Consider the following 13,283-nt stretch of genomic DNA (forward strand, 5'->3'; position numbering starts at 1 on the left):
CCGTCCCATATGGATCTAAATTTATGCCATTTACGTATTGACAATTTACATAAGGTATCACAAAACTAAAGTGATAAAAGACTTCATATTAAAAAAATGTTATTTCACGTTAAGTTGTTTCTTTGTTGTTCTGCCTTTCATTTTACAGTGTGTGTCCAATATGTGAGCTTTGACATGTGATAGCTATGGACTTTGAGTGGAATATTCAAAAGTACTTAAGGGAGCTAGGAGCACAACTTCCATTGACAGTCAATGGTACTTGTGTTCTTAGCTCCCATAGGTACTTTTGAAAATGCCACCCACAGAGCACAAGAAATTGGGTCACAAAACATACCATCAAAAAATATGCCTTCGAGGAGAAGGTGAATGAAACAAAAGGCATTTACTCCTGCAGTTTTACTATTAGAGCCATTAAAGAGTGCATAAAATACTATTTCGTAAATGTCAGCAGCCCCAAGCAAACAAAAAAAGTTTTATAATTTCAAGTCCCTCTCCCGAAAAGAAAAGCATCTCATGTGGACATTACCAGTTGAGAGTTCTCATCCCTGTAGTTGGCAGCAATATCTTGGTTTTCCATAGCACCTCCTAGCAACCCAGTTGCATATGTCCTCAATGGCTGATCCGCCTCTCGGGCCCACTTAAATAGATTTTCAACTATGCCTTCCTAAAGTAAAACAAAAAAGCCATTCAGACACTAAAATTTCATCCCTTCCTCCCTTCTACCATCAACTGTGTTGTGGCACAGTTCTCCTTACTTACCATTATTCATGTTACACACCAACAATTTACATTACATGGTTTGGGGCAGGATTTCTATGCATGCAGAATTCACTTACACGTTCATTTGGCTTATTGCCCGGAAAGTACCAGCACTCAGTAGGTTAACACTGACTATCTGGCCTAATTCTTTTCTCAGTTACACCAGCGTAAACCTGAAGTAATTCCACTGATCTCAGAGGAGTTGCTTTGGATTTACACTAGTATAATGAAGCAGGATCTGGCCAAAAGTGCTTTGCTTCAACAAGACATTTTATTATTCTTTATGGCCAGATTGTGATCCCTTTGGAGCCAACAGAACTATTAATGAAAGTAATTGCTCACCAATGAAAATAAGGGATTCCTTAATCTGGCCCTAAATCCAGAATGGTTTGGTGCAACAGACACCAGTGGAAGCGTACTGATCATTTCACTAAGAAAGAGAAGCTATTTTTTTTAGTAAGAATGCCACCCTACTTCTGTTTGAATAAAATATCTGACAGATAAGAATTAATCTAGACAGAATTAAAAAGTGAAAAGTAACAGTGCAAGATCCTGCTTTTCTCTTGAAACAGTATCACTGACCCCAAAGCAGAACACAAAGTTTCATTAGCAGCTACTACTATGGGGCTCTGATACATAATTGGAATCCCTCCCCTACTCACTACAATACAAATAATAGAGTAATAATAATTGGGCATCTAGAAGGTCATGTATTGCTGCAAAGAAATCAGACCCCTGAATTTACCTCTCAAGATTTGAGTAGAACAGATGTTTAAAATGTGGTCTAATTTTTATTTTAGTGAATTACTTTATATACACATGTTGTCAATTTTAGTTCTTTCATATTTTCTTCTTCAAGAATGTTTTAAGCGCATTTAAATTAATCTTTAAAATCCATGAAATGTGAAATACTTTGACCACTAGAGGGACATACTATTCCAGGAACAAACAAAACTATTAAATAATGGCAAAAGTAACCACCACACAAAGAATGAAATGCAGTGTAGTTTACAAAAAAATCTGTATGATTGAAAAATGTTATAAAAAAATTAACGAATTTACTGAAGGGTTTCATACCTTTGAAAAAAAAATCAGATAAAAAATAGAACCCTACTTATGATGAAATTATAAGTTATTAAAAAAAGCCTTGTATTGACCAAAAGCATAAAGTTCTAACATTTGCTATTGTCAGGACAAATACCAAAAATTTTCTGTAAAGTTCAATCATATAGAGGGCAAATGTAGTGATTTTCCCTTCCAGGTTGTCCTAGAGTCACTACTGAGAATTAATTTTAATAGTAAATAATATCACACTTGGTACTTATGTAGCTTTTTATAAATATTAACTAGTTAACCCTCACCACCTTGGGAGGTTGGTATTGTCTTAGGGCATGTCTACACCTACCAATGCAGCTGCGCTGCTGCAGTGCATCTGGTGAAGATACTCTATGCTGAAGGGGGAGAGCTTTTTCATTGGCATAATAAAACCACCTCCACGAACGGCAGAAGCTATGCCGCCGGGAGCAGCTCCTCCCGCAGACGTAACACTGTGCATACGAGCACTTGTCGTTGCTTAGGGCGGTGGTTTATTCACACCCCTGAGGGACATAAATTATGCTGAAATAGGCTGTCACATAGACATAGTGTCAATTTTACAGAATGGGCAGAGAAGTGCAACTGACTTGCTGTCTCCCAACCCTTTGTTTTTCACAGATTAACAGATTCAAAGGCCAGAAGGGGACCATTGTGATCATCTAGTCCAGGGGTGGCCAAACTGGGGCTTGCAAGCCACATGTGACTCTTTTACAGTTAAAGTGCAGCTCGCTGAGATCCCCGCCCACCCGCCATTCTCCACTTACCAGACTTGGGGGGGAAAGGGGGAGAGATTGGGCTTCTGCCTTGCAGCAGGATAGTGGGACTAGGGAAGGCGGTCTAGAGGCTTCAGTCCCGAGGGAAGTGCTTGCTGGGGCTTGGAGCTTCAGCCCCACTCTTGTGGTGCACCCAGTTCTTGAACTTCTGAGGATTATCCTAAGTGGCTCAGAGGATCCATAAATTTGGCCACCTCTGATCTAGTCTGACCTCCTTTACAACACAGCCCATAGAAATTCCACAAAATAATTCCTAGAACAGATCTTTTAGTAACATCTTGATTTTAAAATGGTAAGTGATGGAGAAAATCCACCACAACCTTTGGTAAATTGTTCCAATGGTTAATTATTCTCACTATTATAAATTTGTACTATATCCAGCCTGAATTTGTCCAGCTTCAACTTCTAGCCATTGGATCACATGATACCTTTCCCTGCTAGATTGAAGAGCCCATTATTAAATATTTTTTCGCCATGCAGATACTTGCAAACTGTAATCAAGTCACCACTTAGCCTTCTCTTTGTTAAACTAAACAGATTGAGCTCTGAGCCTATCACTATAAGGCTCTTGTTTCTAATCATTTAATCATTTTTGCGGCTCTTCTCTGAACCCTCTCCAATTTAGCTACATCCTCCTTGAATTGTGGGCACAGAACTGGACACAGGGTTCCAGCAGTGGTCACACCAATGCCAAACGCAAACGTCAAATAATCTCTCTACTTCTACTTAAGATTCCACTGTTCATGTGGCCCAGGATCATATTAGTTCTTTTGGTCACAGTATCACACTGTGAGCTAATATTCAGCTAATTATCCACCACAACTCTCAAGTCTTTTTTAGTCACAGGTTCCCAGGATAGAATCCTCAATCCTGTAAGTATGGCCTACATTTTTTGTTCCTAGATGTATACATTTAGCCATATTAAAATGTATATTGCTTGCTTGCACCTAGTTTACCAAGCAATCCAGAATATTCTGAATATTCATTATTTATTACTCCCCCCAATTTTTTGTTCATTCCTCCAGACCACACCACTGCATGCATGTGGGAGTATTCTTTTAAGAAATTGTGATGTGATAGATGAGACTATAACCCTAACAGATTATGCAGGAAGTTTTCTGGGCATTTTCAATATATTGACCAAAAAAAATCAGTAAATCGTTTTGTACATCAATATGTAAACTAGAAACTATTAGAGTACTGACTCCTGTAATGCTTGTTTCTCAAAGGACCCAATTTTGTGTTAAATGAGTTTATTCTTAAGTAAAAAACAAGTCTGTACACTATACATGACATTTTATACATGACATTGTTAGCAGACAAACTATAGCATGTGTGTGGCAAAGCTCTCTGCCCTGTCAGCTGGCTTTTGAGAAGGACATTTCTGCACACCCAAGAAATTAAACTTCCTTATTAGTCTGAGCTCCATCAGGAACACAGGGAGAAGAAAAGGGTGAAGACAGCCAGGGGGCTCTGAACCCTCTGCAGTTAATACTGCAGCACAGAAGCATTGCAGAAGCATGAAATGGCTTATTCACCCCAATGGGATGTTCTCAAATGAATCATCAAACCCATGAAGAGTAATGCAGCCAGACACAATAGCTCTGAGGAGTGAACTGACTAATTTATCAATGGGTTCTCTCCTCCCCTTCTTCCAAATTCTAACCAAGACCCTATTGTGGAATATCAATTTTCAAGACAGTTTCACTATGCATATGGATTTTAGAACAATCTGAATATTAAAATCACCCCTCTCCCTTCAAATAAGGAGTTGAGGGATTGGACCTGTATGTGAGAAACCCTTTAACCAAATTACCCCAATTTACACCACCAACTCTATCCTGGATCCTAATGTGACACAGCATTAAAATGGTGTGGTGGTAGCAGCAAAATTTCCATTTTAAAAGAAGTGAAAAGATCTAAAAAAATTTGTCTTATGGATTAGAGTAACATTTTTATATGTTGATTGTAGTTTATAGACTGCTGTAAGGGCAAAACTTTCAGGAACCCCTGCAGAAGCAAATTCAGAGAGTAAATCATTCTCAGAACATACTCTCAGGGTAGGTCTACACTACAGCTGCTACACCGCCATAGCATAGACACTTCCTACATGGACAGAAAGGTTTTTGTGTGTGTCATGGAGTCAATCCATCTCTCCAAGAGCCAGTAGTTAGATCGACAAAAGTATTCTTCTGCCAACCTAGCCATGTCTACCCCGGGGAGTTTGGGGGGGGTAGGGCAACCTAACTACAGTGCTCAGGGCACTAAATTTTTCACAGCCTTAAGCAAGGTAGCTAGGTCGACATAATTTTTAAGTGTAGACAAAGCCTCAATAAGCTGTATAGGGCAGGACTCAAACTCTCAGTACATGGGTGCCACTCAGGTTCAATGGCCACAGCATGGCACCTCGAGCAAACCACTAAGGCCAGGGCTACACTACAGACCTATATCAATATAACTATGTCGCTCAATGGTGTGAAAAATCCACACCATTAAGAGACAGTTATACCAACCTAACCCTCTGTGCAGACAGAGCTATGGCAATGGGAGAACTTCTCCCGTCAACATAACTACTGCCTCTCAGGGAGGTGGTTTAGCTACACCAACACAAGAAGCTCTCTCATTGGCACAGGGGTGTCTTCATTTAAGCACTACAGAGGCAAAGCTGATTCACTGCAGCTGCTCCAATGCAGTGTTTTAAGTGTAGCCCTGCCCTTAGACCTGGTCTACAATATAAAATTTACTGGCATAGGCCAGGTCTACACTAAAAAATTTAAGTACACCCACCTTCATCACTCAGATATATGAAAATCCACACTCACAAGGGTCTAGGTGTGGCTCCTTGGGAGGGGGGGGGCGGGAGGAAGTGGGCAGTTCCAGATGCAGGGGCAATGGGATTCTGCAGGGGCTTCCAGGTGAAAGTGTTGGGGCTCAGCAGAGGGGTCGGGCTGCTGGGGAAGTGGGGTTTGGTGGGGGCTTGGTGCAGCTAATTGGCGGTCAGTGGCGTGGGGGTCTAGATGTGGGAGCTCAGGGTGGTGCAGGGGGCTTGTCAGAGTGGGAGTTTGAGTGCAGGAAGCTCAGTGGGGGGTGGTCTGGGTGCAGGGGTGGTGGTCCGGAGGCAGGAGGTCTGGGTGCAGGGAGCTCCAGATGCAGGGGTTGGGGTTCAATGGGGTGGGGTTCAGGTATGGTGGGCTAGGGGGGTTCTGGATGTATGGGGTGAGGCTTGGCGGGGGTAGGTATGGGAGGTCCAGATGCACGGGGGTTGGGCAGATGGGGGAGCAGCTCCCTGTACAGTGACACCCCCCCCCGCTTCCTGCAGCTGGGGGAGGTTTCTGAGGGTGGGTCTGACACAGCCCCAGCCTCTCCTTGCAGGGGAAGAGGAAGTCCCATCCTCTCCTGCCTCCAGCCCAGCCAGGATTAGCAGCTGATCCGGGCTCAGGGTAGGAGCCACTGGCTTGGGTGTCCCCAGCCCTGCAGCAATTTACCTCTCCGCCGGCTGCTCTGGGTGCCTGAAACAATGTACCTGCACAGGTAGGGAGTGGTGTGTGACTGCTCTTGCAGCTTCCCTTTGCTTCCCTGTCAGAAAGTCATTTTTCTGTGGGGAAGCAAAGAAATCTGCAGGGAACATGAATTCTGTGCACACGTAGTGGTGCAGAATTCCCCCAGAAGTACCATTTGTATCATTGTTGCTACCACTGTTACACAATTGCAACAAATCTTGTACAAAGTATGTCATATAAGATGTCAATGGAAAAATTACAATTGCTAAGTATGATTTTTTTGTTTATAGCCATGTATCATTTTTGTATCTGAAGTTATGAATATTGGCTATGTACTTGTATCTTAATCATGTGTTGTATTCCTGTGTGACACCCCCCAGAGAGAATTTACATTAGGGCTAGACAGTTATGTGTTGATGGCCTATCAAGTACACTCCACTCTCTGAATGGACCATTGAAGAAACTCATCCTGTCCAGATAGCTCTTCCAGAGGATGCCTCAGATGCCAATGGCCACCCCCTGTGATTCACCAAAACATGTAAGGGCACGTAATATGCTCATGTGACCCTGGACTCCATCTTGGGCCAGTAACTTTCCACATTCAGCGGCTGTGGGCTTTGTTTGGGACCGTAAATTTAAGTAAATAAAAGACCCTTGACACACCTAATTTGCCTCTTTCCTGTTCTAATTCTCTGGACTGTGGATTTACAACTAAAAGAAGCATCTTGAACTGTAGATTGAAGACCCTCCAACTTTTTGGAAGTTACCAGAGAGACTTCATAAGCCTGCATCTATTCCATCACTGCTATAAACCTGATATAAAGACTTTGCAATCATTTGTGTGTATATTGATATATTTGATAACTCTCTTCTTTTATTATTAAATCTTTAGTTAGTTTACTAAGGATTGGCTGCCAGAAGGATATTTGTATACAATCTGAGATACATATTGATCTGGGGTAAGTGTCTGATCCTTTGGGAACAGTAAGAACCTCACATATGGTGAAATGGGTTTTCATTAACCTCTCACTATATCAGACTTGGTTGTCTGGATGGGAGCCAGGGGCTAGAATGCCTAAAGGAGATTGTGTCGGACTTCTTGTCGACCAGTGTGGTCACAGGTACTGCCTTCCTCCTTGCTTTGGGGGTGCTCAACCCCTGCTCTGGCCGATGCCCTGCCCCCATTCCACCCCTTCTCTCAAGCCCTCACCCTTGCCCCACCCCTTCCCGGCCCCGCCCCCACTCCACTTCTTCCCCCAAGCTCCCACCCCCGCACCACCTCTTCCCTCACTGTCTCTTCCGACCCAGTTCCAACCCTCCCCTGAGCGCACCCTGTCCCCGCTCCTCCCACTCCCTACAGCGCCTCCTGCACGCCATGGAACAACCGATCTGCGGCAGGTGGGAGGTGCTGGGAGGGAGAGAGAGGAGCTGATCAGCAGAGCTGCTGGTGGACGGAAGGCACTGGGAAGAGTGCGGGGGGGGAGCTGGCTGCCGGAGGGTGCTAAGCACCCACTAAATTTTTCTGTGGGTGCTCCATTCCTGGAGCACCCACAGAATTGGCGCCTATCAGTATGGTGATACAGAAGTTCTTTGTTACTGATTTGATTTGGTTTACATGGTACCTTTTCCTGAAAGACAACAGCAGTTTCCAGTCCTGGCATGATGTCCAGAAGGAGTCGGCAGGCAGCAGTATTTAATGGAGGTTCCCTGCTTGTCATCACATAAGCATTCACCAGCTGGGGGAAGAATATCAGGAATAGGAGTGGCCTGAAATTCAACTCTGACTCAAAACAGTGCAACACAGTGAAATCATTAGTGACTCCCCTAGCTTCACAAAACATGGGAGCAAAGGGGAAGATACCAGTAGTATTGTTAGTGTGTAAATCAGGGGTGGCAACCTTTCAGAAGTGGTGTGCCGAGTCTTCATTTATTCACTTTCATTTAAGGTTTAGCGTGCCAGTAATACATTTTAACGTTTATAGAAGGTCTCTTTCTATAAGTCTATAATATATAACTAAACTGTTGTTGTATGTAAAGTAAATAAGGTTTTTAAAATGTTTAAGAAGGTTCATTAAAAATTAAATTAAAATGCAGAGCCCCCCGGACCAGTGGCCAGTGAATGCCACTAAAAATCAGCTCGCATGCCGCCTTCGGCACCCGTGCCATAGGTTGCCTATCCCTGGTGCAAATCCTTGACCTACACTTTAGGGCTTGTCTACATATACAGCACTGCTGCAGGGCATCTGATGAAGACACTCTATGATGATGGGAGAAGCTCTCCTGCCGACATAAGCGCTGGTGTGGACAGTGCTCATGTGGGTGTTACTTATGTTGCTCAGGATCACGGTTTATTCATACACCTGAGCAACGTAAGTTATGATAACATAATCTATAGTATAGACATAGCTTCAGAGAGAGCATAGCCAACTGCCTGGTGACTTTTCCTCTCTGATGTATCAGAAAAGAAGTGGAAGGACAGCACAACTTATTTTTTTCTCAGCCAAATAAAGTTCTCTCTTCTATACTGCCTACCCTGGATTGATCTGTAAGGCTACAATGCCTATACGAAACCAGCTAATCAATGATAGCTTAAGGCAGAGGAGAATAACCGGCATTTACTTCGTTTAGAAAATTCAATGCACAAGATTTTTTCTTAGTTATTTGTATCTCTTTTCACTGATTCTTTATAGTCTGACAAGTGATATGCAAGCAATTTGGGGAAGGGTTCATGTATTAATTTGAGTTTTTAGAGGGCCTAGAACAATAGGGCCAATATTAATTCAGGCCTCTGGGTGCTACTGCAATTTAAATATTAAATAAAATGTTGTAAGTACAAAGCATTAGCTGTGCAGGAAAAGAACCAGTAACTCCTAGCTCTTAGTCCTCTGCTCAGTCCCCTAAAAAAACGGTTACTTACCTCTGTAACTGTTGTTCTTCGAGATGTGTTGTTCACGTCCATTACACATTAGGTGTATGCGTGCCGCGTGCACGGACGTCGGAAACTTTTTCCCTTAGCGGCTCCCGTCGGGCCGGCGGGCCCCCTCCTTCCCACCAGAGCGGCGCCCCGCTGCAGGGTATATATATCCCTGCCGACCCGACCACTCCGGTTCCTTCTTGCCGGAGACTCCGACAGAGGGGAAGGAGGGTGGGAAGTGTAATGGATGTGAACAACACATCTCGAAGAACAACAGTTACAGAAGGTAAGTAACCGTTTTTTCTTCTTCGAGTGATTGTTCACGTCCATTACACATTAGGTGACTCACAAGCTTACCATTGGAGGAGGGTAGGAGTCAAGGAACAATCGATTGAAGCACAGTCCTGCCAACCACCGCGTCCTCCCTGGTCTGATGATGGATCGCCTAGTGGGCTGTGAACGTATGCACCGACAACCAGGTGGCCGCTTTACAGATTTCCTGGAGTGGAACCTGCGCCAAGAAAGCCGCCGAGGACACTTGGGCTCTGTAGCAAGGCGGTGGGACACCCCACAGCCCCACTGAGGGCTGAAGCTCCCCGAATCCCAACGTGGGCGGAGCCACCGGGTCAGGCGCCCGCCCCTCCGAGGTCACGGCCCCGACCCGGAAGTATAAAAGCTCGCCTGCAGAGCTCAGTGGAGCCCAGGCCAGCGGAGAGAGCAGACGTCCGTGGCCGAGCTCCCGCTTGGGAAACAGCTGCAGGCCGCAACCGGCCTGCTGAGTCACCAGGCCGGCCGAGCCTGCCCCGTGCCAGCTACCCCGAGGAGGACTGGCCGAGCCTGCCCCGTGCCAGCTACCCCGAGGAGGACTGGCCGAGCCTGCCCCGTGCCAGCTACCCCGAGGAGGACTGGCCGAGCCTGCCCTTCGCCAGCTACCCCGAGGAGGACTGGCCGAGCCTGCCCTTCGCCAGCTACCCCGAGGAGCCAATGCTGGTGGAGAGCACCGACGACACCAAGATGGCCCAGGTACCATCCGAGGGGGAATGTGGAAGTAGCCCGGGGGCAGCTGACCCCAGTCTGGCTGCTGCACTGCCAGAGCCGAGTGTGTTGCGGCCAGGATCCCCACTGACAGCAGCAAGTTTCCGTCGTTGCTAGGGCCCCGGGCTGGGACGCAGTGGAGTGGGAGGGCCTGCGTCCCCCCTGCCACCCACCCCTTGGGTGGCAGACTCCCCGTTTCCCCTGGCCTAGAGAGGCTGGGTACCTGACTGATTATTTGCTTGCTGCCCAGCCCTGACCTAGGGCCTGGGCTGCTACAAACCCCGACCCAGCCCCTGCTTAAGGGCCTGGGCCTCTGACTAACTATTTGCTTGTTGCCCCGCCCTGACCTAGGGCCTGGGCTGCTACAAACCCCGACCCAGCCCCTGCTTAAGGGCCTGGGCCTCTGACTGACTATTTGCTTGCTGCCCCGCCCTGACCTAGGGCCTGGGCTGCTACAAACCCCGACCCAGCCCCTGCTTAAGGGACTGGGCCTTTGATTGACTATTTGATTACTGCTCCGCCCTCACTTAGGGCCCGGGCCACTATAGACTTTGCCTCAGCCCTTACTTAAGGGCCTGGGTTTTGGACCTCTGGACTCAGCTCCTGCTTATGGGCCTGAGCCCCTAACTGTGTGCCCGTTGCCCCGGACTACCGCCAGACCAGAGCGAGGCACTGGGACACCCCACAGCCCCGCTGAGGGCCAAACCTCGGCCCAAACCTACTACAGGCCCTAGTCGAGTGAGCCCGGATCTCCGGGGCTGGTACGTTGGCGAGCTCATGGCACGTGCGCATGCAAAGCGCAATCCATGCTGACAAGCGTTGCGTGGAGATAGGCTGGCCTCTCATTCGCTCCACAATGGCAATAAACGGTTGAGTTGATTTGCGAAATGGCCTTGTCCGTTCTAGATAAAATGCCAAGGCCCTACGGACATCGAGGGTATGCAGGGTGCGATGGCTTGGGTCTGTATGGGGCTTAGGGAAGAACACCGGTAAACAAATGTCTTGGCCCAAGTGAAAATGCGTGACCACCTTTGGAAGGAATTTAGGGTGTGGCCTCAGTTGCACCTTATCCTTATGAAAAACTGTATAAAGAGGTTCCGAAGTGAGGGCTCTCAATTCCGATACCCTCCTGGCCGATGTGATGGCCACAAGAAACGCTACCTTCCATGAGAGGTGCATGAGGGAGCAAGAGGCTAGAGGTTCAAAGGGTGGCCCCATGAGTTTAGTTAGGACCAGGTTGAGATTCCACGCAGGGACCGGCGGCGTGAATAGGGAAACACCCTTTCCAGTCCCTTGAGGAATCGGGCTACTGTGGGGTTGGAGAACACCGAAACTCCCAACTCCCCAGGATGGAACGCCGATATGGCAGCCAGATGCACTTTAATTGAGGCGGGGGCAAGCCCTTGATGTTTGAGGTGCAGCAAGTAGTCCAGAATTGATGGGACTGAGGCCCGCAGAGGCTGTATGTGATGAGGCTCACACCAGTGGGAGAACCTCCTCCATTTGGCAAGGTAGGTCGCTCTTGTGGAGGGCTTCCTACTACCAAGAAGAATTCGCTGGACCTGGTGAGAGCACCTGTGCTCCGTATCGTTTAGCCAGAGAGATACCACGCCGTGAGATGTAGCGACGGTAGGTTTGGGTGGAGTAGGCGACCCCAGTCCTGTGTGATGAGGTCGCGATGGAGGGGGAGGGCAATCGGCGCGGTTATGGACAGTTCCAGCAGGGTCGTAAACCAATGATGGCGGGGCCACGCTGGGGCGATGAGGATGACTGCCACCTTGTCCCTGTGGGTCTTGAGGAGGACCTTGTGGATGAGCGGGAATGGAGGGAAGGCATACCTCAAGCTCCCGCCCCACAGAATCGTGAAGGCATCTACCAATGAGCCCGGGCTGAGGTTCTGGTAAGAACAAAACTGAGGGCATTGGCTGTTGCCCTTGGTGGCGAAGAGATCCACCAGGGAAACCCCCACCTCTGGAAGGTTGAATGCAGGACGTCCCGTCTCCATGCCCATTCGTGCATGTGGTAGGACCGGCTGAGGCGGTCTGCTAACCCGTTTTGGACCCCTGGGAGATATGTTGTGATTAGGTGGACTGAATGGGCTATACAGAAGTCCCATAGGCGGAACGCCTCGTGACAGAGGGAAGAGGATCGGGACCCGCCCTGCTTGTTTATGTAGAACATGACGGTAGTGTTGTCTGTCAGAACTGACACGCTGTGGCCTTCTATGGTGGCATGGAAGGTCTGACAGGCGAGGCGAACCGCCCTTAGCTCCTTCAGATTGATGTAAAGCAACTTTTCTTCCCTGGACCATAAGTCCTGGGTCCGCAGGTCCCCCAGGTGCGCCCCCCCAACCCAGGTCCGACGCATCTGTTACTAACGTCAGAGTGGGTTGCGGGGCAGCGAAGGGGACCCCCTCGCAAACCTGCTGCTGATCGAGCCACCAGCGGAGGGAGTTCAACATCTGAGCCGGGATTGTCACCACCAGGTCTAAAGGGTCTCTGTTGGGGCGATACGTTTGGGCCAGCCACAACTCTAATGGCCTGAATCTTAGGCGGGCATGTCTGTCTACATGTGTGCAGGCCACCATGTGCCCCAAGATTTGCATGCAGCACCTGGCCGTGGTTGTGGGAAATTGATGGATGGCACTTACGACCCTTTGAATAGCCAAGAACCGTGACACTGGAAGACTTGCCTGTGCCGCCACCGAGTCCAGGACTGCTCCTATGAAGTCCAGTCTCTGCGTGGGGATCAGTGAGGACTTGGGCAAATTGGCCAGTAGGCCGAGCTTGCAGAACACCTGTAGAGCCAGCGTCACCTGGGAGCGGACCTCGGCCTCCAACCTGCCCGCAAGGAGCCAGTCGTCCAAGTACGGGTACACGCGCATCTTTCTCTTCCGAAGAAAAGCTGCCACCACGGACATGCATTTTGTGAACACTCGTGGGGCCGTTGCCAGGCCGAAGGGCAGGACCGTAAATTGAAAATGGCGCTGGCTGATGGTGAAGCGCAGGAACCGCCGGTGGGCCGGGTGGATGGCGATGTGAAAATACGCATCTTTCATATCGAGGGCAGCGTACCAATTCCCCGGATCCAGGGATGGGATAATAGCTCCAAGGGAGACCATACGGAAACGTGTTTTGATCAGCCAAAATGGGACGGAGGCCCCCTTTTGGTTTGGGAATCAGGAAATACCAGGAGTAGAATCCTTTC

The 13,283-nt window shown here is 48.0% G+C and overlaps 1 protein-coding gene across 1 annotated transcript in view; it reads right to left on the minus strand.

Moving 5' to 3' along the window:
• DCAF1 (DDB1 and CUL4 associated factor 1) overlaps nt 1-13,283 on the minus strand; it is a 113,703-nt gene that overhangs the window by 71,290 nt on the left and 29,130 nt on the right. The window contains exons 5-6 of the mRNA XM_034775400.1: nt 7,750-7,863; nt 527-664 (exon numbers count right to left, since the gene is read on the minus strand). Coding sequence (XP_034631291.1) covers nt 527-664; nt 7,750-7,863 — 252 coding nt within the window. The remainder of the gene's footprint in view (nt 1-526; nt 665-7,749; nt 7,864-13,283) is intronic.

The sequence above is a fragment of the Trachemys scripta genome, chromosome 7 (assembly GCF_013100865.1).
Source record: "Trachemys scripta elegans isolate TJP31775 chromosome 7, CAS_Tse_1.0, whole genome shotgun sequence".
NCBI classification, from domain to species: Eukaryota; Metazoa; Chordata; order Testudines; family Emydidae; genus Trachemys; species Trachemys scripta.